The 23,477-nt window shown below is 38.1% G+C and overlaps 1 protein-coding gene across 1 annotated transcript in view; it reads left to right on the forward strand.

The window, feature by feature from the left end:
* The window catches only part of AK9 (adenylate kinase 9), a 117,565-nt gene that overhangs the window by 11,931 nt on the left and 82,157 nt on the right, over positions 1-23,477 (forward strand). The window contains exons 6-14 of the mRNA XM_044244454.1: positions 1,531-1,719; positions 2,973-3,101; positions 5,346-5,420; positions 7,934-8,032; positions 15,045-15,184; positions 15,265-15,445; positions 19,478-19,622; positions 21,641-21,751; positions 21,847-21,942. Of these exons, the coding sequence (XP_044100389.1) occupies positions 1,531-1,719; positions 2,973-3,101; positions 5,346-5,420; positions 7,934-8,032; positions 15,045-15,184; positions 15,265-15,445; positions 19,478-19,622; positions 21,641-21,751; positions 21,847-21,942 (1,165 nt within the window). The remainder of the gene's footprint in view (positions 1-1,530; positions 1,720-2,972; positions 3,102-5,345; positions 5,421-7,933; positions 8,033-15,044; positions 15,185-15,264; positions 15,446-19,477; positions 19,623-21,640; positions 21,752-21,846; positions 21,943-23,477) is intronic.

Consider the following 23,477-nt stretch of genomic DNA (forward strand, 5'->3'; position numbering starts at 1 on the left):
CCCACCACAGGCGGTGGTTGGAGACCAATCAAAATCCCTGCACGGACTTTGAGAATGTCACACGTGTGAAAGGGAGAGAAGAAAAGATCTCAAACAATTAACAAAACCAAATATAAAGTACAAGCCATGGAAAACATAGATTGTATAGGAAATTAACACTTGGTGGAATAAAAGTACAGACACACAGGCCATTAGCCTCCAAATGCTTACTAATTTGGGGCATAAATTCCTTCTGAGTTTGATGAGCCAAAGTAGAAGGGGAAATGTGATCACTTACATAAAATTCACATTGTATATGAAAAGACAAGACATTCCTCAGAAAAAACAAAATGAGAGAAATTAGAATTAAAATTTTAAGTGAGAGAAATATCTTACATGGATGGGTCTTAGTATAAATATCATCAATGTAGGGGTGCCTGGGTGGCTCAGTCGGTTAAGTGCTGCCTTCTGCTGGGTCATGATCCCAGGGTCCTGGGATCGAGCCCGGCATGGGGCTCTCTGCTCAGCGGGAGTCATCTTCTCCCTCTCTCTGCCTGCCACTCTGCTTCCTTGTGTTCTCTCTCCCTCTCTCTCTCTCTCTGCCTGTTAAATAAATAAAATAAAATTTAAAAAATATATATATCATCAATGTAGAGAATAAAGCCCTTAATCTCATTTATATTATAAATGTGGTAGTGGGTATCCAGGTGGTTTCTACACATTGACTTAAGTGTAGTCAGAGGGCCTAATGTGAAATAGAACTCAATACAACACACATTTCTCTGCAGGTTTGGCCTTATTTGGGGATAAATCTTGGAATTTCTAGAGCAGAAGCTCTTAGCCTAGAATCCAGGAATCCTTAAACATCTGTGAACCTTCTGAAATTATTTTATTGTGTATATCTGTTTTTCTGAAGCAGAAGCCAATAGCTTTCCTCACATTCTAAAGGAATTAAAGGGGTCTGTGCTTAAAATAAAATAAAATAAAATGATTACGGGCCAGGACGGATTTACTACAGCAGTGGTTCTCAGAGTACTGTCCCAGAGCCAACTGCAACAGCAGCACTCAGAAGTTTGTTAGGAATACATATTCTTAGGGCCCACCCCAGAACTATGACTCAGAAACTTGAGGGGGAGCCGGAAGGGGATGTCCAGCTATCTGTGTTGAAAAGCCCTTCACAGGACTCTTGATGCCCACTGAAGTGTGAGGACCACTGCTCTGAGGCATGTCCTTCAGACTCACTCTCGTATGAGTCCCTACAGTGTGGGTATCCTGGGTTGCTGAATAAGGAAGGGCAAACACACATTAAAAAAATGACTTGAGAGGGTTGAAATCTTTCTTGTGAATTAGGAAGCCTAATGAATTAGGAAGCCTAAATAAGTCTTGCTCAGTGAATACCCATCTCATCTAACTCCACGTAGAGTTGGCCTGAAGAAATCCGAACATGAGCAAGGAAGGTCCTAAAGTGTTGTTTCTCAAAGTGTGGTGCCTGACCTGTCGGCATCAGAATCACTGAGGATGCTTGTTAAAATTACTAATGTTGTTCCTTAGTGCCCTGACTACGATCTATACCAAAGAATTTCTGGGCAAAGACAGCACGGTGGTACAGGGTACATCTACAGAAGAGATCAGTGGGATCCGGAAGTCATTGAGAATCGTAGGAAAAGAAGGAAAGAAGCCCAAAAAGAAGGAAAAGTAGAAGAGGAAGGGGAAGAGGAGGAAGAGCAAGAAGAAGAAGAGGTAATATCCCAGTATCATATATTACACTTCTAAAATTTGCTAAAATTAAATTAAATAATAGCATGGATAAAGAAAATAGAAGATACTAGGGAAAATTACATTTTAAATTTTTATTTAATCTGGGGGAATAGAACAAATATTTCACGTCTCCAAGAACTATTAGATCATAATCTAGAGGCCATCAAGTTTAACCTTCTTGTCATTATGGAAGTCCTTCCACATCCTGACAGCTAAGCTGCCTCATTTCATAGCAACAGAGAGTTCTATGTGGCTCTTTAAATTCATTAAAATTATATAAAATTTAAAATTTAGTTCCTCAGTAGTACTAGCCACATTTCAAGTGCTCATGACCAAATATGGCTGCGTCTTCCAAACTGGACAGCACAGATACACAACACTTCCATCACTGCGGAAAGTTCCACTGGACAGCTAGTGAGTGTATGCGCTTCTTCAGAGGACAGCTGCCTCTCAGCTCCAGCCCAGCCAACTCTTGCCATGTGGGAATGCTGGTCTATTTTTACCAGGTAGTCTGATTTTTCCAAAGAAGCCAAAATCAGCATTTTAAAAGTAGTTGGCAACTAATCCAAAATTTCAAAAACACAGTGTAGGCCAATGTTATGGGATTTAATCAAATTAATGTCTTCAGACTGAATTCAACCCCCTGAGCCTGGTTTGCTGTGATGTCTGCCTAGTAGCACAGCCATGTTTACAAGTCAGGCATGCAAACATGTCACCCACTTGGGTTGACGGCCAATAATTTCATGAAACTGTTCACCCTTATATACACACAACTGTTAATCTCCCTAAATTGCTATAATAGCTTTATATATGTTCTTTTGGCTTCCACTTTCCTCTGCATCCCCATTCCATTCTTTACAAAAGCCAGAGCCATGTTTTAAAAATATGACCCTTAGTGACTTTCTATTACCTGTAGATGAAAATTCAAACACCCTCGTGTAATTTGAAAGGCCAGAGACCTGGTCTCCCTGATCTCATCCCTGACTGTCTTGCCTTACTTGCTCGTTGTGTTCCAGCTGCTCCATTGGCCTTCCAGTTAGTCTTCAACTATGCTGGACTCAATCTTACTTTCACCCTTGGGGCATTCAGTGTCTCTTAAATAAAAATCCTCACTCTCCCTTCTATCTGCTTCTCATTCATCTTTAGGCATGTAGATGTAATGAGAGAGAGGTGTGGCTTCTAAATTAAGTAATCATTAAGGTGAAGATTTTGAAAATCTCTTTTTTTCCATTTAGGCATTTATTGCAGAAATGCAGATGGTGGCTGAAATTCTTCAACATATAGTTCAGAGACCTGAGGATTATTTGGAAAATATTGAAAACATTGTGAAACTTTATAAGGAAATAATTCTTCATTCTTTAGAAGTAAGAACTAGATATATTGTTAAAAATAGAAATACTGATATTTGTGTTCTCTCACTGGTTAAATAGCTTTCACATTTTTCATCCTTTATATTATCTGATTCTCTACTACTTAATTTTGATAAAATGCTATTAGAATAAGACTTCCATTCCAAAGGCTGTTTTACAGAACAGAATTAGTTGACTTTTTAAAAAGCTGCAGTAGGAGCTCCTGGGATCAAGTTCTGCATTGGGCTCTCTGCTCAGTGGGGAGCCTGCTTCCTCCTCTCTCTCTCTGCCTGCCTCTCTGCCTACTTGTGATCTCTCTCTGTCAAATAAATAAATAAATTCTTAAAAAAAATAAAAAATAAATAAAAAGCTGCAGTATTGTTGAAAAGTGATAAATGAACTACATTTTTCAAAAGTCAGTAGAGGTATTTATTTATGGTTGGAGGTTGGAAAACCCCTGTTAAGAGACTATTTTGTAAAAACATTTTCAATCCATAATTTATTGGTTTATCAAAACAAATGTGCATTTAAGACACATCTTTTATTCTAAAAGGAATTGTTAATTTATTTAAATTGCAATCTACAGAATTATCCCCAGATTGGTTTCTATGGTTATCCCATTCAAAGCTGATTATATGCAAACACGATCAAGGCCATTACGTATTAGAATAAGAAGGTTTTAATTAAAATAATTAACATTTTAAAAATATGATTACTAAAGTTACAATTATGTGAAGAGCATATTTTATATGATTAAAAGTCCAGGGCAGACTCTGCCAAATTTGTGTTGGAGATTTATTCAACAAACATTTACCAGACTTGGGTATTTGGTCACACACCATGCTGAGCAAAGGAACTACAAAGACAAAAAACAGTCCTCAAGTTGCCCTTCCATTCTGATAGAGAAACTAAAAGGATTTGTTTCATGTTCTTTTATAAAGCCTATATATTTTTATAGACCAATGAGTGGATCATTTTCATTCTCATTGTTTGCCCCCAAGAGGGGAGCCAAATTTAATTTCTTTCTTATATATGACTTTTATTGCTCCCTACCTCTTCTTCTATTCCTGGCCTTTAAACATAGCTTCTTAAGAGTATTTTGCATATCTATCTATAATGTTCTACTTCCTTCAAACAGAAATATCCTGCAAACTCCTTAAGTGGCTAGCCCTGAGGGGGAAATGAAGCATAATTAAAATAAGGTTCAAAAAGTTAGAAAACTATTCACCGGAATAGAACCCAACCTCACATAATATTGTGAAAAACAAAATGCTATGGACAATTAAGATGATTTTGTTCAGACTATTTTAATAGGGAGAACATTCACTACTGAGAAATATCTCAAGGAAAAGGAAGGGGGAAGTAGGGGCTTTATGGAGGCAGGTAAACAAGGGAGACATCCTCAAGTCTTAGGGAATGGTGGAAAAGGATGAAGACAGATCTTATCTGAATCCTTGAGGAAGGATAGAGATGGGTCTTATCTCTCAACCCTCCCTACTTTCTGGGGATACAGGGTTCAAATAGAGTTCAACACTGCCAATGTACAAAAACGAAATCCAGTGAATTTTAGATTTTAATATTAAAAACAAAAAATAGTGGAAGAAAATTTAGAAGAATATTAATATAATCTTGAGATAGAGAAAATTTAATTTAAGCAAGAAAGGAAATCCAGAAACAATGAAAATGGATATATATTATTATAAAAATGTTTTATATTATAGAAGATTACATAAAGTCAAAAAGATAAATCTTTTTTTATTACTAATGGTAAAATATTTACAATTGATATAGCTTAAAGACTTTCCATGAATTTTAGGGAAAAGAAACAATCAGATAAAAAACGCACAGATGTTATGGTTAGTCAGTGTACAGAGATGGATATTTAAATATCAAACCTCTCCCATAGCTAGAGGAATAAAAAGTAAAACAAACCAATCTCATTTTTAGTTATCAGATTGGTAGAAATTATTCTATGAATATATGCAGAGAGATAGGTGTCCCAGAACATTTTCTATTGGGAAGGACTCTAAAACATCAATGTAAAGAAAAACTGAAAAGAAAAAAATCAGAAAGAGAATAAAATTCATGATAAGAAGACTAATTTAGTGTTTTTCAAAAAAGCACTTAAAATAATATACATTATATTATGTATAAAGCAAACAATTTAGCTTTAAAGATTTCTTCATAGTATGTTAAGATTCTGATCTTATGTTCAGTTTTTCCAATGATCCTGGACCATAAGTTTTCTATTTTCTGCAGGAAGTAATGGCTGAACATAATTCCCAGTATCTCATTGAGCTAGATGGAAATAAACCCCCAGAGGAGCTCTTCATGGTAAGTGCAATGTTCGTAAGAATATCCCAAGGTTTGAAAAATCAAAAAGTTACTGACTGGGTTGTACTTATTTTAATAAACATTAAAAATGTATTTATATTTTAGCACCGCTTACTTTTAGAAAATTCCTCTTGACTCTTAAAATATGATGTTATACATATTCCTCTGTCCTTATTTAAATCAAAACTACATTTGAATTTAAAATCTCTGTGTAACAAAAAGTGCCTCAAAGAAAAGTAAAAACAAATAATAGCCAATAAGCATAAAATGCTTACCATGCGTCCTTAAGGAAATGCAAACCAAAACTGTAATGAGTTATCGCTTCGCACCCACTGATGGCTAAAATTCAAAAACAAACAAACAAACAAACAAAAACCAGACAATAGCAAGTGTTTGTGGGGATGTGGAAAAATTGGAGCCCTCATATGTTGCTGATGGGGTTATAAAATGGTGCGGTTGCTTTGGAAAATAGTTTGGTAGGCCTCCGTAAGTTAAACATGGCATTACCACATGACTCAGTAATCAACTTGTTGATATATATACCCAAAATAATTGAAAACAGGTGTTCAAACAAAAACATACATGAAGGTTCATGGCAGCACTATTCACAACAGCCAAAGGTAGAAATAAGCCAAATGTCCATATACTAATGAATAGAAGAGTAAAGTATGGTCTGTCTGTACACTGGAACATCATTCAGCAATGAAACAGAATGAGGTTTGGGTACACACTACAACATGAATGAATCTTGAACACATACTAAGTAAAAGAAAAGTTACAAAAGACCCCATATCATATGATTCCATTTATATAAAGTGTCCAAAATAGGCAGACCTATCAAAATGGAAATAGACTAGTGGCTGCTTAGGCTGAGGTTTCCCACAATGGAAGATCTCAGGATAAACGTGGAGGGACCACTAATGGGTAAAGGGTTTCTTTTTGGGGTAATGAAAGTGTTCAAGATTCATTGTGGTGATAGTTGTGCAAATCTATACTAAAAACCACTGAACTCTACACTTTATGGGAACTCACCCACTTTACGTGGGTGAATTATATATGAATTGTATCTCAGTGAAGCTGTTTTTTAAATAAGGAATATACTCCATTCTACCTCACTGGACAGTCTACATCTCTCACCTCTATAGCTGGAGAATCCTGGGGCTCACTCCTTATGCACCCTTCTCTGTCTGCCCTACTAAATGCTGGTAAATTCTTAAATTCATGTTGCTATCCCACAACTTTCCCCTGAATTACACGCCTATATAATCAACTGCTACTTGGTATATACAACTGGATGCCTAGTAATTATCTCAGATTTAAGTGCACAGGAAAAACCCTCTGATCTACCTGCCCCAGATATGCTCCTCCCACAGTTTTCCCTTCTTGCTAAGTGTTCAATCTACTCTTCAAGCTGCTCTTCTCTTTTTCTCACATCCCACATCCAAGTAAGCTTTTGCTTTGAAATATATCCAGAATTTGTATTTTACAACACAAGCACACTTTTCTCAAGGTAGAGAGCAGAAGCTCCGATAGGACTGGTTGAACATTGCCAAACCTTGCCAGGCCTCATTTCCCAAAAAGTCCTGACCTTTCTGCCCATCCCATTGGCCAAAACAAGTTACATGGAGAAACGCCATAGCAGTGGGCTAGGGAAGTATATTCTACCCACAGTGAGCTAGGGAATTAACATGTGAAGGGAGGGAAAGATAAATTATGAACAAATAATACAATCTGCCACAGATTAACATTCTCCATCAGAACTTTGTCGAAGCACCATCTCTCACCTCAGAGTCAACATTTCATATCCTTCTGCTAGGTGTCCCTGTCAGTTTCTAATTCGCCATAGCAAAGTACCGCAGATTAGGTGGTTTAAAATGACAGAAACTTATTTTCTTATAGTTCTGGTGGCTAAAAATAAAAAAATCAAGGTGTTGGCAGGGCCCTGCTCCCTCCAAAGCCTCTAGAGGCTGATCAGACATTGCCTCTTCCAACTTCTGGTGGTCCCAGACATCTCTTGGATTGTGGCAGCATAACTCCGATCTCTGCCTCCATCTTGACATGGCTGTATGCCCTCTGCCGGAACAGGCCCCACAGAGCTGGACATGAATATTTGGGGACCAGAGGGCAGAATTTATGGGTTAAATTGTGTTCCCCCCAAAGATATGTTGGGGTCCTAACTTCCGGTACCTATGATTGTGACCTTATTTGGAAATAGGATCTTTTCAGATATAAACAAGTTAAGCTGAGTTCATACTGCATTAGGCTGGACCCTAACTTAATATGGCGGGTATTCTTGCAAGAGAAGAGACAGACAGTTAGGGAGAAGATGGCTGTGTGACAACAAAGGTAGAGATTAGAGTGATACATCTACAAGCCAGGGAACATCAAAGATGGCCAGCAAACCACCAGAAGGTAGAAGCAAGGAAGTATTCCATGCATAAGCTTATTACTTCAGAATATTTGAGATGTTCAAATGTCAACATATTTAAATATTTGTTCTTTAACAAATTTAGACAGTTATGGACCGACTTAAATATCTGAACCTAAAAAGAGCAGCTGTTTTAACTAAACTGCAGAGCACAGAGGAAGAAATTACTGACATAATGGAAAATGTAAGTTCTTTTTGACTGTTGGAAAGTCTATCTTTTCACTGCATTTTGTGACCTTAATTTAATGTATCCTTCCAAAGTATAAAAGGAATTTCAGGGTACCTTTCATAAAGACGGATTTAATTTTTAGGGAGAAGATATAATATTAGCTCAATATTTTTGTGAACAGTACAAAAAGTTTTGAAACAAAGACAATAAAATCAGAACAATTAGCTACAAGAATAATGAGAAAGAAAATCAAGCTCATTTTTAAAATTTGCAACACCAAAGGAAGCAAAGACATTAAAGCCCTCAACTCTACAAGCACTCTTTTATTCCTTCCTTCATTCAACCCATTTTTAAAATAACTACTGTGTTCCTGACACTGATGTATTATGGATGTGACAGTGCTAAGTGCTAAAAAAGCTCCCAGGCCTTTTTTTACTTTTCTTTTTTTAAGGTTCCTGTCATTCAGGACAGAGAGAGAGCAAGAGAGGGAACACAAGCACAGAGTAGCTGGAGAGGGAGAAGCAGACTCCCTGCTGAGCAGGGAGCTCAATCGGCTCAATCCCAGGAGACTGGGATCATGACTGAGCCAAAGACAGCTGCTTAACTTACTGAGCTACTCAGGTGCCCCTCAGGCCTTTTTTTAAAATAAGATTTTAGGGCCACCTGGGTGGCTTGGTGGGTTGAGCTGCTGCCTTCGGCTCAGGTCATGATCTCAGGGTCCTGGGATCGAGTCCCGCATCGGGCTCTCTGCTCAGCAGGGAGCCTGCTTCCCTCTCTCTCTCTGCCTGCCTCTCCATCTACTTGTGATTTCTCTTTGTCAAATAAATACATAAAATCTTTAAAAAAAATAAATAAAATAAAATAAGATTTTATTTATTTTAGAGTGAGAGAGTGAGAGAATGAGCACGAGCTGGGGGAGGGGCAAGGGAAGAGAATCTTCAAGCAGACTCCCTGCTGAGTGTGAAGTCCCTCACAGGACTCCATCCCACCACCCATGAGATCCTGACCTGAGCTGAAACCAAGATTCAGACGCCTACCTAACTGATGCATTCAGATCCCCCATTCTCAGGCCTTTAATTGGAGGATGTGATCCACTCTGAGAAGTTTGGTTTCACCTCTATGAACAGAAATTGAGGGGCGCCTGGGTGGATCAGTGGTTAAGCCTCTGCCTTCGGCTCAGGTCATGATCTCAGGGTCCTGGGATCGAACCCCGCATCAGGCTCTCTGCTCAGCAGGGAGCCTGCCTCCCTCTCTCTCTGCCTGCCTTTCTGCATACTTGTGATCTCTCTCTCTGTCAAATAAATATATAAAATCTTTATTAAAAAAAAAAGAAATTGAACAACAAATATGAGAATCATAAATAGATACCGTAATTCAAATAAAATAATCTTTGAAGGAAGAAGTGACTCCGTGATCCTGGACTGGGTCATCCTTATGTCTTAAGCATAGTTGCAGTATGTTCTGGGACTTCAGTTGTCTAGTGCTAAAGAGGAAGAAAGGTAGGCCTGATTAGAGTCTCTGTGCTAAGCCTCCTCATCTAGGTCATCATCAGAGGAAAAATTTAAAGTATCTGTAAAACCTGGGGGAATTTCCCAGGTAGAAAATTTGTCCTTAGAAATTATTGTGTGCGGGAGTGTCTGGTGGTTCAGTCAGTAGAACATGTGACTCTTGATCTCAGGGCCATGAGTTCACGCCCCACACAGGGCATAGAAGCTACTTAAAAAAAAAAAATGTTGTATGCATAGGCCTAAGGTTATAGTTCATAATATAGAGGACTAAAGATGACTTCCCTGTTTTTCATGAAAGGGCAGAAGTTATGACTGTGTATACTGTGGTCATTATTCATAACCCTTAAGCAGTATTTCTCCCTGACAACTCAGATCATCTCCAAAAGAATCACCTAAGAAGCATCCTACAAATACAGATTCCTTAGGCTCAGATTCCAGTTTGATTGAACTAGAATGTCTGGAGATGGGACTAGAAATGTATTTTTTACAAGATCCGTAGAGGATTCCTATACCTACTTAAGTTTAAGAACCCCTACTTTAAAGTTTGGGACACTGAGGGGTATCTGTGTGGCTCAGTCAGTTAAGCCTCTGCCTTCTGCTCGAGTCATGATTTCAGGGTCCTGGGATCAAACCCCACATTGGGCTCCCTGCTCAGTGGGAAGCCTGCTTCTCCCTTTTCCTTTGCCCTCCCCCCTCCACACACACTTGCGCTTTCTCTCTCTCTCTCTCTCTCTCTGTCTCTCTCATAAGTAAATAAAATCTTTAAAAAATAAATAAATAAAGTTTGGGACACCAAGGGAACCTGATTGATCAACCTTGATCAACTTTTTTTTTTTTATAAATAAAAAAGTAATTTTATTTAAGAAAAAAACGGCTTCGGGGCACCTGGGTGGCTCAGTGGGTCAAAGCCTCTACCTTCAGTTCAGGTCATGATCCCAGGGTCCTGGGATTGAGCCCCGTATCAGGCTCTCTGCTCGGCAGGGAGCCTGCTTCCTCCTCTCTCTCTCTCTGCCTGCCTCTCTGCCTACCTGCACTTGATCAACTTTTGATATAACTTTGATATCCTGTTCTAATTAATGCCGGAGTCCTATTCCAGATTCTGTTTTAACTGATCTGGACATTAATATATTTAAAGAGCTTCCTATATGATACCACTGTCAGGGCTAGGAATCATTGCTTTAAACTTTCCCATTACATTGGTTTTCTAAAAATCACCTACCTTTAGCTGAAAGACATCTGTCTAAAGTTCTTTGAAATATAGGAACTGTATCAAAAAAGGTAGAGGCAACAAAAAAAAATAGATGAATTGGCCTCCATCAAAATGAAAAATATTTATCCATCAAAGGACACTATCAATGGAGTGAAAAGATAACCCACAGAATGGGAAATGATATTTGTGAATCATATATCTGATAAGAGATTAATTAAAGAATGCCTACAACTCAACAGTAATAAAACAACCCAATTAAAAAATGCACAAAGACCTAAGTAGACATTTCTCCAAAGATTTACAAATGGCTGATAAACACATGAAAAGATATTTAGCATAACTAGTTTTAGGGAAATGCAAATCTAAACTACAGTGAAATACTACTATATACCTGTTAGGATGGCTAGTATCCCAAAAACAGAGAATAAGTGTTGTCAAGGATGGAGAGAAACTAGAATATTTATGCATCATTGATGGATAAAATGACGTAGCACTATGTGAAACAGTTTGGTGGTTCCTCAAAATATTAAACACAGACTTAACCTTAAGACCTAGCATTCCACTCCTAGGTATATACCCAAACAAACTGAAAGCAGGGACTCAAACAGAAACTTGTACACCGATTTTCATAGCCACTTCATTCACAATAGTCAGAAGGTAAAATTAACCCAAATATCCATCAAAGGATGAATGGATAACAGTGATATATATACATATATGTACACACACACACACACACACACACACTGAAATGTTGCTCAGCCTTAAAAAGGAATGAAATTCTGACACATGCTAAACCATGGATGGAACTTGGAAACATGCCAAGTGATGCAAGCCAGACAACAAAAAACAAATATGATTCTACCTATATGAGGAAGAGTGGAATGAGGAGTTATTGTTCAATGGGTGTAGAGCTTCTGTTTGGGTTAATGAAAAGGTTCTGGAAATGAATGGTGGTGATGGTCACAACACTGAATGTACTTCATGCCACTGAATTGTACACTTAAAGTTGGTTAAAATGATAAATATCATGTCATGTATATTGTACCACAATTACAAAAACAAAACCCAAAAACCTCCTTGCAGATTCTACTGTGCAACCAGGGATGGGATCCACTGGTTTGAAGGGGTAAGAGAGACACAAAGACCTCATTGTGAACTCAAACTTCCTCGTGAAGAGTGAACCTTGTAACATCTAATGAGTTGTTGCTGGGCAGTGGGGAGCTATGTGGGTGAGGGACGGGGGGAGTGTGGTGGGAGGAAGGATAGTGTCAGGTTGGGACCCAGCACAGTAGATGGTAAACAGCACTGATTTTCAAATCAGACAGATATAAAGCCTACCAGATCTGTAGCTTTCCCTTTATTCAGTCATTAAAAAAGGGATGATAGGGATGCCTGAGTGGCTCAGTCGGTTGAGCATCTGCCTTCCGCTCAGGTTATGATCCCAGGGTCCTGGGATTGAGCCCCACATTGGGCTCCTTGCTCATCAGGAAGCCTGCTTCTCCCTCTACCTGCTGCTCTGCCTCCTTGTGCTCTTTCTCTCTAACAAGTAAATCTTTTAAAAAATTTTTTTAAAAAAGAGATGATAACCCCTACCACATTGGGCTATTGTAAGGATTATCTGAGATGATGCTTGTGAAGTTTCCAGAACCAAGATAATATTCAGAATATCTGAGAGCTGTATTGCTGGGTAAAACTGGCTTTGTGGCCTAGCATCCCATGCAGTCACGCAGGATCCTATCCTGAGAAGAGCCCCACTGTTCGTTTAATGAAATTTTTTATAGATTTAGAACAAGGGCCTAGCATTTCCATTTTGTACTGGGCCTGGTGACTTAGCTGATGGAAGGCAGGGACTTTCACCCAACTGTGACAGAGGTGGCAGTAGAGCTGAAGAATCTCCTTTGCACTGGGCACTAACTGTTCAGTTACTGCATCATAGAAGGGTCCAGAAGTTCTTCAGCAAGAGGCTCAAGTGGAAGGAGAGCTTGAGTATAGTGGTTGTAGCTGCCAACTTTCTCCTGCCTGGCTGTATCCCTCTCACAAGATCCTCACAAGATCTTTCCAGAAGGTGAGCCTCCAGTTTTCTGATGAAAGGAGAAGTAGTGGGAGGAGGATTGAGGCAAAGTTGGCCTACTGGGGAAAATGGGGAGTAGCTCTTGCCATTTTCAACCAGTCCCCTGGTTTTTTGCTGTCACCCCCTTCAGAGGTAAATGATGTCAACAGGTCTCGAATCCCTCTAGGATTTTGCAGAGTAAATCAACTTGTTTCTCTTCCCCCAGCCCATCTCACACCTATCCCTGCCACCACAGATACTGAGCCCTCACTTTTCTCCAATTTAAGTCCATTTCCACCACCTCTCTGTCTTCTAGCTTATGAAAACGTGTAGCCGTGATGGTCAACTGTCAGCTCCTCTGGTGTCCCCTCCCATTCTGTGTTCTTGTGAGGTCATTCCTTTTTGCATTCTCTGCTATCATTTCTGTGAAGTTTTGGGAAAGCAGCAAATACAAATACATGTGTTCAGTCTGTCTTGTTTAGCCAGAGACAGTCCTGAGCTCTTTTAGACTGTAGTATCAAACTCACTGGAAAGGTCTGTTCCTCATCACCCCTCAGCACCTACTAGATATGTGGCCTCAGGGGCTTGAGGTCAAGAGAGGAGCATGGTTTGCCATTTAAACATGTTTCCTTTGAGAAAATGCGCACTGTCTGCTAGTCAAACACTTTTCCCAAGATTGGACAAGAAATAAGGATGATGAGGAAAGAATGACGGATTCCTGACTTGACTTCTTCCATTTCAGTCCCTAGTTCATTGTAGACTCCATGGAGAAAGGTGGTAGCCCAGTGTGGCCCACCAAGGGGCTTCTCTGTCTCATGCAACTCCCCTAAGCATTGACAGTTTCCTGAACATTAAGCGACTTCTTTCAGCCTTCAGTTCGGACATTCATGCCGCATCCTTGCAGCGTGCATGATCTTTGCTCTCTGATGCAACAGTGGTCCAGACAAAACCATAGCTCCAATTCTCATCTGTCCTCCACAGTCAGTTCTGGAGCCAGCAGATACATGTGAGATCTACATCTGAAGGCTGGAGAAAGCCAACCTGGACCCTTTTCCCCCAGCAGTTGCCCACCATGCCCTCTCTCCCCATTCCTCTCATCCCCTGCTCAACAATCTGCAATCTCTAGAAGTGGTTCTTAACATCTCTGGAGGTCACCAACAGAGGACTGCTGAGGGAGACTTTATATTTTAAGAAGAACGAAAGAGCTAAGTAAATGCAAAAAAAAAAAAAGAAAGCCATCTGTATATATTGAGCTATTTAATAACAGATTAGCTAAGAATCTGGTACATTTTCAAACTTTTTCTTTTTTCTTTCTCTTTTTTCTGTTAGAGAGGGAGAGCTTGCATGAGCATGCAAGTGGGGGTGGGAGCAGAGGAAGAAGGAGAGAGAACCTTAAACAGAGAGAATCTTCACTATCTCACGACCCTACGATCATGACCTGAGCTGAAATCAAGAGTCAGACTCTTAACCCACTGAGCCATCCAAGCACCCCAAACCTTTTCAATAAGAATTTTTCCAAATCTGGGGTGCTTGGGTGGCTCAGTGGGTTAAAGCCTCTGCCTTTGGCTCAGATCATGATCCCAAGATCCTGGGATCGAGCCCCGAGTCGGGCTGTCTCTGCTCAACGGGGAGCCTGCTTCCCCCTCTCTCTGCCTGTCTCTCTGCCTGCTTGTGATCTCTCTGTCAAATAAATAAATAAAATCTTAAAAAAAAAAAAAAAGGAATTTTTCCAAATCAGATAACAAAAAAAGAGAATTAAAAAAACACTCTATCTACCTACCTACTCTATCTACCTACCATAAAAAAACAGTCTATCTACCTTAAAATGGAAAATGCTTGGTAAAATTTAAAACAAGGTCTTAGAAACAGAAAACTATTTGTCTTACTAAATTTGGGGCAAGTACAGAGTGCGCAATTTTTCTAAAGATTTTATTTATTTATTTGACAGAGAAAGCACAAGCAGGGGGAGCGGCAGGCAGAGGGAGAAGCAGAATCCCCACTGAGCAAGGAGCCTAATGACGGACTCGATCCCAGGACTCTGGGATCGTGACCTGTGATAAGGTGGTGAGAGCCAAAGGCAGATGCTTAATCGACTCAGCCACCCAGAATGGTTGCTATTAAGAAAAAAGCCAGAATTTGCATTCCAAATTATCTCTTAAACAGTAAGGCACCATCAAATAAGAAAGGAAATAGTTAATACTGTTAATTTTAGCAAAACTATGCCCACATTTTTAGTGTCGTATTTGTTACCAATAGGATGAGCTCTTCCGTACTCTTGCATCTTATAAACTTATTGCACCAAGATACAGATGGCAGAGAAGCCGGTGGGGACGTACATGTCCTGTGACTCTAAAAGAAGGTAACATTTTCCCAGGATTGCCAGATTTTTCTGTGAGGTAAGTAAGATTTTCAAAACTTAATTTTAAAACCTGCCCATACTTCTTTTCAATTGTTTGTGATTATGGCCTATTTTAAGTTTCCTAGGTAAAATATACTGTCTTTCATCAGAAGAAGCATTAAAAACATTCTTATTGAACCCACGTCCCTATCTTCTTCCACCTATGCCGGCACCACCATTCAAAGTGTTCATATTTGGGCCTCAGTCTTCAGGGAAAACAACGCTTTGCCATCTGCTTGCAGAAAATTACAAAGGAAAGGTAACTACTCACCCAGCTAGCTAGCTACCTATCTATACTTGATTAAAATTTGTAGGGCTCTGGGATTCACAGGATTGCTCTATTTTCTTAATTTTGCACTGTCATTTGGGTAATTGTCCCACTGGGCCGGGAGTGGGGAAGACCTCTTCCTGGCTGCTTGTTGTGGCTGCCAAGACCACAGTCTCTCCCTGCTTCCAACAGCCCCCAGACTCGACTGTTAATGTCACACAGACTGTGCCAACCATGACCTATTTTGGTTCCCTTCATCTCCTGTTTCCTGGGTCCTCCTAGCTCTGGGTCCCTCTCCCCACACAGTCAGTCCTATCTTCATTCTTATTACCTGCAAAGACGCCCCTCTTTGGTGACACATACCCTGGCCTCTCAGTTCCTTGGCCTCTCTCCTCATGGATCCTGTTCTCCGTGCTGAGTAAAGTCAAAAGAAGTTATTTATAGTTTAGACGAGAATGACAGCAGGAGACATGGTGAGAAGCAGGCAGACTGGGGATATGACTAGAAGATGGAGCCCATGGAGTTCGTGAGGGATTGGAATGGAGTGAATTCTGTGAAGGCCGGAGTGCTGAAGCGGACAGCAAGAAGGGGAAGGCCGAAGATGATGGGGCTGAAGGCATCATCAGAGCAGTGCAGCCCTGGGAAGGGGTGTGAACGGATTTCAAGTGCTATTCCTTTGAACGCAGGGGTAACTTCTTCTACTTGCTTTTAATTTTTTTTTTTGTAAAATATGACAAACAGGAAAGTGAAGCTCAGTGAACGGTCACAGAACAAACCCCCAGATAGCCACCACCCAGGTCAAAGAATGGTCACCACCCTGGAAGCCCCCTCATGTCTTCTCCCATTATCAGTCCTCTTACCCCTTCCACAGGGGTAACTGCTGCGCTAAACTTTTTATGGCATTCCCTCCTGTTCTTTTGTGGTTTTACCATGTGAGGGTGCATCTAAATGCCACAGGTTAGTTTTGCACACTTTCTTAACTTTCTAGACTTAAACAACTTCTGTTCTTTATGCCTGGGTTTTTTTCACTTCACATTATGATTGTGATATTTACGAATGTTATTTATACATGTTACTGCATATAGCTACAGTTCATGCTTTTTTTTAAGTATATTCTCTTGATTGAATTATACTATAATTTGTTCATCCATTGGAGTATTTGTGAAACTTGTATTGATTCCAGTTTGGGTATTATGAATAATATTGCTATAAACATTCTTGCACCTATTTCCTGGGGCACACTTGATATCTTTATATATTCTGGAGATAATATCTAGCAGTAAAATTCCTGGGACATGGACTATGCATACATTCAACTTGTATAGATAATGCTTAACTGATTTCCAAACTAATTCTATCAATTTTATAACCCCATCAGCAGTGTGGGAGAGCTCTGTTAGTCCATATTCCTGCCAACTTTCATTATGGTCGGTCTTTCCAATTTAAGCCATTCTAGTAGATGTATCTCACTATGGTTTTAATTTGTGCTTCCCTGAAAATAACAAGGTTAAACATTTTTTCTTTTGTTTACTGGCCATTCAGATACTCTCTTTTTAAAGTATTTTTCAAGTCTGTTGCCCATTTGAAAATTTTTTTCATGTTATTTGTAGGAATTCCTTATATTGTCTATATACAAATTCTTTTTTGATAATAAGCTTTATGAATATTTTCTACCACTCTGTGGTTTGTCATTTCATATTATATTATAGTATGTGTCAGACTAAAGAATTATAATTTTAAAATATAAAGAGCTCTTATGAATCAATATGCAGATGAACCCCCAATGGAAAAAATAGCAAATAAGCAATTCACAAAATAATAGCTACAATAGAGTAGCCACTAATCATGAGAAAAGGGTTATCACCTCCCTGATAACCAGAGAGGTGCCAAAAAAACCAGAGAGATGCCATGTCAATCTCACTGTTGGAGTTCAAAGATCACTATTAACACCCAATACTGATGTGTAGCTAGGATGGGGAGAAATACATTTTCCTACACTGCTGGTGAGAGTATAACCATTAAGGATCACAATTAGAACTATGTAAGAGCCTAAAGTCCATACATATCCTTTGAACTGTCAATTTTATTTTATAAATTTTTCCTAAAGAAACTATAAAAGATACATACATAACCGTGTTTATCATAGCCTAGTTTATAATAGCAAAAACATGTATACCTTAGTATACATTATTAGCATTTCAGTTAAATAAAGTTTAATATGTTCGTCTAATAGAATACTGTATATCCATTAAAAAAATGATGATGTGGATAATATTTTTTGGCATGGAATAAAGTAATACAATCATATTGAGGGAAAAGCAAAGTAGAACCTAGAAGGATGGAAATATTATTTAAACTTTAAAGTTTATAGATATATAAATATATTTATTTATATATAGAATATATAGAAATCTACTTCTAAGATCTTAAAATCTTATCTAAACTTTCTATGTGCAATTTCTATATGAAATTTCTATACTTAAAATTTCTATATGAAATCTAAGATTTCATACAGAAATCTACTTCTAAGATCTTAATATTCAGTATGAATTATATTATCTACCTTACAATGGACTTTCATAATACCTATAGAATTCTAATCCAATTTTTTAAATGGGCAAAAGTTGAACATATGATTAAAACAGAAGGTAAGTGAGTGACCAATACCACATAAAAGAAGCTCAAATTTATTCGTGATTAGAGGAATATGAATTTAAACTACAGTGAGATACTTCTTCACACCCACTAGAATGGCTAAAATTTAAAAGATTCAGAGAAACAAGTGTTGGTGAAGATGTGGAGTTAACTGCAATTTCCATAATTGCTGCTAGGAATTTAAAATAGCTCAATCACTTTGGAAACGTGGAATGGCTTATTATAAAATCAAATATACACTTACTATATGACCCAGTAATTCCACATCTAGGTATTTGTCCGAGAGAAATAAAAACCTATGTCCACAAAAAGACTTCCTCGAAAATGTTCATTACTAGTTTATTTATAACAGCCCCGAGTTGGAAAAGCCCAAATGCCCATCAAAGATAAATGGATTAAAAAGAACACCACCATCACCACCTGTGGCATGGTTACACAGTGATACTACTCAGTAATAGAAAGGAACAGATTACTGGTATATACAGTTACACTGATGAATCTCAAAAACATTGTGCTAAGGGAGAAAAGCTTGGAAAAGATTACATACTCTGTGATTCCATTTATACGAAATTCTAGAAATTCTAGAATTTATATGAAATAAATAAATTCTAGAATTTATATGAAATTCTAGAAAAGGCAAAACTAATATATAGTGACAAAAAAACTAATATATAGTGACAAAAAAACCAATATATAGTGACAAAAAACAAAGTGATAGCCAGGAGCCAGGAACTGACTATAAAGAAGCTTAAGGAAACTTTTTTCGGGTGATATAAATGTTCTATATCTTGGGGCACCTGGGTGGCTCAGATGGTTAAGCCTCTGCCTTTGGCTCAGGTCATGATCCTGTGGTCCTGGGATTGAGCCTCGCATCAGGCTCCCTGCTCAGTGGGAAGCCTGCTTCTCCCTCTCCCTTTCCTGATGCTTATGTTCCCTCTCTGTGTCTCTGTCAAATAAATAAATAAAATCTTTAAAAAAAAGTAAAAAGTAAATGTTCTATATCTTGATTATAGCTGTTGTTATGTGTATATATATTTGTCAAAACTCATCAAACTGTATACTTTAAATGGATGCCTCTTATTGTAAGTTACACATGTAAAATAGATTTTTTAAAAATTACGTGTAACTTGGATATTTATTATTACATGATATATATATATCTAAGTATATCATACTACATGAAAAGTATGACAATTTCTGTGAAAGCATGTACTCAAAAATCACTGAATTCTGAAAATAATACATCTCAAGTGACATTAAGATCTTCGAGGTAGATAAGTATAGATCTAGAAATAGATATAGTTGAACAATGCCTTAATATTCACAGTGATTTGTGCTTCTGTTGGTTTTCTCAAATATTCTTTGCAGGTAATTGACTACGCCACGTTTGTTCAACCACGTTTTGATAAAGCTCTTGAAACATTAGTGAAAGATACAATAGCGGAGGCCACTGAAACAGCCATTAAAGCTGTAAGAGAGCGGTTATTCATTAAACTACAAGCTAAAAAACAAGGTGAACCACCTCTGTCCCACCTGTGTTCTAAGCGGAGGTCAGCAATTCAGCCTGTCTGCCCGAGGGCTGGGACTTGCTGTGCTCACAAACACAGTGTTCAAAACAGTCATAAGGCAGTGAAACTGGAAGAAACCTTAGTGATAATTAACACAATTCTGTAACTTGACAAATGAGGAAAACTTTTTATATAAATTGGGAAGCTTCTATCATTTTCTGTGCTTGAAACTATTAAATAGCAAGGAAATTATCTTCCAACATGGCAATGTTAAGCTTTTGCTAGGATAGAATGTGTTATTTGCCTAATAAATCTGTCTCTTCTTTCTCAGCAGCCTATAAACAAGTAAAAAAAAAGTCCAACATGGTGCCCAAGGGATTACAAAAGCAATAGCAAAAAGACCAGCATTAAAATTACATGCCATCCTTGGCATGCCTGGGTGGCTCAGTTGATTAAGTGTCTGTCTTTGGCTAAGTCATGGTCCTGGCTCCTAGAATTGAGCCCCGCCTCCTGGTTCCCTGCTCAGTTTGCTTCTCCCACTCCCTCTGCTCCTCCCACCACTCATGCATGTTCACTCTCTCAAATAAATAAAATCTTTTTTAAAAAAATTAGGAATAGTGTGGAGGACCATAGGGGAAGGGAGGGAAAACTGAATGGGGAGAAATCAGAGAGGGAGACAAACCATGAGAGGCTCTGGACTCCTGGAAACAAACTGAGGGTTACAGAAGGGAGGGGGGCAGAGGGATGGGATAACCAGGTGATGGGTATAAAGGAGGGCACGTGTTGTATGCATGACACATAACTAATGAATGACACATAACTAATGAATCCTTGAATACTACATCAAAAATTAACGAGGTACTCTATGTTGGCTAATTGAACATAATAATAAAAAAAAAATCACATGCCATACAAATGATCATCTAGATGATCCAGAATGAATTTGTTTTTAGTATTTTATCTTCAAAATGAAAACTGAAAGTTTACTAAATACTCATGGACAATTCACAAACTAAAGCTCGAGAAATTTGGGGAGGACTAATAAGATGGCTTTTTATTTAACTTATTTAAGGCTGGACAAAATGAATTCATTAATTCATTCAACCTAGTACTCTGTGTTAGACATGATTCTAGGCACTGGGCTACAGAGGCGAACCAGACACATGAAACTCCTGTCTTTGTGGTTGTTACATTTTAATGGGGGGGGGGGTGGTAAGTGAACAGATAGAAAAATATAATATGGTACTGAGTCAGGCAGTGACTGGGGCAGGGGTGCCGCAGTGTTAGGATGAGCAGGGGAAGACCTTTCTGAAAAGAGAACATTTAGCTGAAACCTGGATCAAGAAGGAACTAGCGGGGCTCCAGGAGGAAGAACAATGATTGATGGTGTTTCTTGGAGTCTGTAGTGATTCCTTTCACATCAAATTATGGCCTGAAATCATAGATTTTAGATTTTTCCACAAATTGCTTTCTCCCACCAGAACATAGAAATAGATGACATTTCTCATACACTGCAAACTTAAAAGTTTGCTAAGTTTTTTCTTTTTCAAATTCTATAATTTAGAATTCAGATTTAGAATAAATCTGACAGTAGGATTCTTTAAAAATTTTTAATTGGAATTTTCATGCTGGTTCCACTAATTTGCTAGCTTTGCAATTTCACTCCCAAATATATTTTTAAGAAAAATTTGTCAGTGACGATTACTGAGGTTTTTTAACATAGAAAATTCTATAATACAGAGGATGGTAGCTAACTAACACGTATTAGGCTTCCTGCATGCCAAGCATTTTCTTAGTGTTTGAATCTATTTTCTCATTTAATCCTTACAACAATGCTTGTGGCTTGATCATCCTCATTTTGCCCAGTAGAAATTGAAACTGAGAGATCAAATGATTTGCCAAAGCCACACTACCTGGGTCAGAACTCACACTCAAGTCTCTTTAGAGCAGAAGATTTCATCTCTACCCCTGTCTTCCTACCCCCAACTCTATTTTGCTAACACAAGCCCTTACTATCTTTTAGCACAGTCAACTTTAAGAATACTTGAAAGAGAATTTGAAAAGAAGGAATATGACAAGTTCCCATCTGATGGCTTTAAGAGCTTAGAAGAGTCACAGTCTTCATTTGATGAAGGTGGTAAAAAATATATATATATTGCTGATGTTCTTGGCCAAATCCTTTCTGATCTAAACAGATTAGCTGATAAAGCATATTATTCTTTCATGCAGCATTCACTCATGAACCCCCAAAAGATGGCTCTTTAGAAGACAAGGAAGACAAAAAGAGTTCAGAAAATGTCTTCGATGATCAATCCTCTAAGACTGGTAAAGATGATAACAGAATGAATGGTTCATGCCATGTTTATGGATCTCATTCCATTTATTTCATGTTTTATTATGTTTATATTGGAACTTAAAATTATCCCCAAAATTGGACATTTAGGTTGAAAACTAGTTAGCTTTTCTCTTACGGATTTAAATTGGACAGTTATAGAACAGAAATAGATTTATTAGAATGAAGAAAAAACTAATAAGATAATAAATTCTTTCTTAAAGTCTGTGTACTTTAATGTACTGGAACCAGAACATCACAAACCTAGAGTCTGAGCTGTGAACTTTTGCCATTTAGTGCTTGAGAGCATACAATGTAAGCTATTTTTACCTTTTTTGATTTATAATACAACATTTAATTATATTACTTCATTATGAAATAGCTTAATCCTCATTTTAAATTATTGCACTATTTCCCTGTTCATAGGTAATAATTTTAAGTAGTTCCTTACATTGTAAACTTATTTTTCAGATTTTTTTTACTACTGCAAATAATGTTTTAATGAATTTTTTCATTGTCTGCATGCTGACATAGGTGTAATCACTAGTTTAATGGGTATGAAGTTATAGACAGAGTCAAATTGCTTTGCATAAAAGTTATTCCAAATTATGTTTCCCTCAGTAATATAGAAGATATGTGTTATTGTTTCCTTGGCATATTTTCTTTTAAAATATAATTTCCACAATTTTTATTTATTAATATTTTAATATTTGTTAACCATTAATATTTCTTCTTTTCTGAGGTGACCATTTTTGTCTTTTGCTCATTTTTCTAAATCGTTTTCTCAGTTACATGTTTCTAAAAAAATTTTCTGTATTAGTTCCTTATTTTGTATATTTTTTTTCAACATTGGATCATTTGCCTTTTAAATCACTTTGCTGTTTTTGAAGTAGAGGGACTTTTTCATAGTTTTATAGTCAAATCATGACATTTGCTTTATTGATTTCTTCCATTTACTTTCAGATCTTACCAAGTCTTCCTCTCAACCCAAGATTTAATACATACTTATATTCTTTTTTTTTCTATCAGTCCAACCTTTTTTTGGCATTTAGTATTTAAATGCATCTATAATTCCTTTCGTTATATAATGTAGAGCTGATTGTTTGTTTGGTTGGTTCCTCACAATTCAGACAGATGTGTGCTTGGCCGGTGTTTATTTTAAGCCTAGTAGGAATTGACCTGGGCCCTGTCAGAAACTCCCATATGGTGTACCGCCTCCAATATACACACACAGTCTTCACAAGAGGACCCTAGACATTAAAATTTTTGACCAAATAATATCTGGGAGCCCCTTCTCAGCTGCAGAATTCCTAGCACCAAAACAGATAGAAAGCCCTGGACCCTTGCTGTCTGTTCTCTCTTTGGGGGAGGTAGTGCAAGGTAGAAGTAGGAGGCATCAGTGCCTCTATCCTCCACTGAAGCGATGTCAATCCCACCAGGATGCCCTGGGAAAAGGTATGCTCCCTGCACAGGCTTTACCTCTTGGAGCCAGGAGATGGTTAGTTCCATCAGGAAGGGCAAATTTTTT

This window comes from Neovison vison, chromosome 1 (genome assembly GCF_020171115.1).
Source record: "Neovison vison isolate M4711 chromosome 1, ASM_NN_V1, whole genome shotgun sequence".
Classification (NCBI taxonomy): domain Eukaryota; kingdom Metazoa; phylum Chordata; class Mammalia; order Carnivora; family Mustelidae; genus Neogale; species Neogale vison.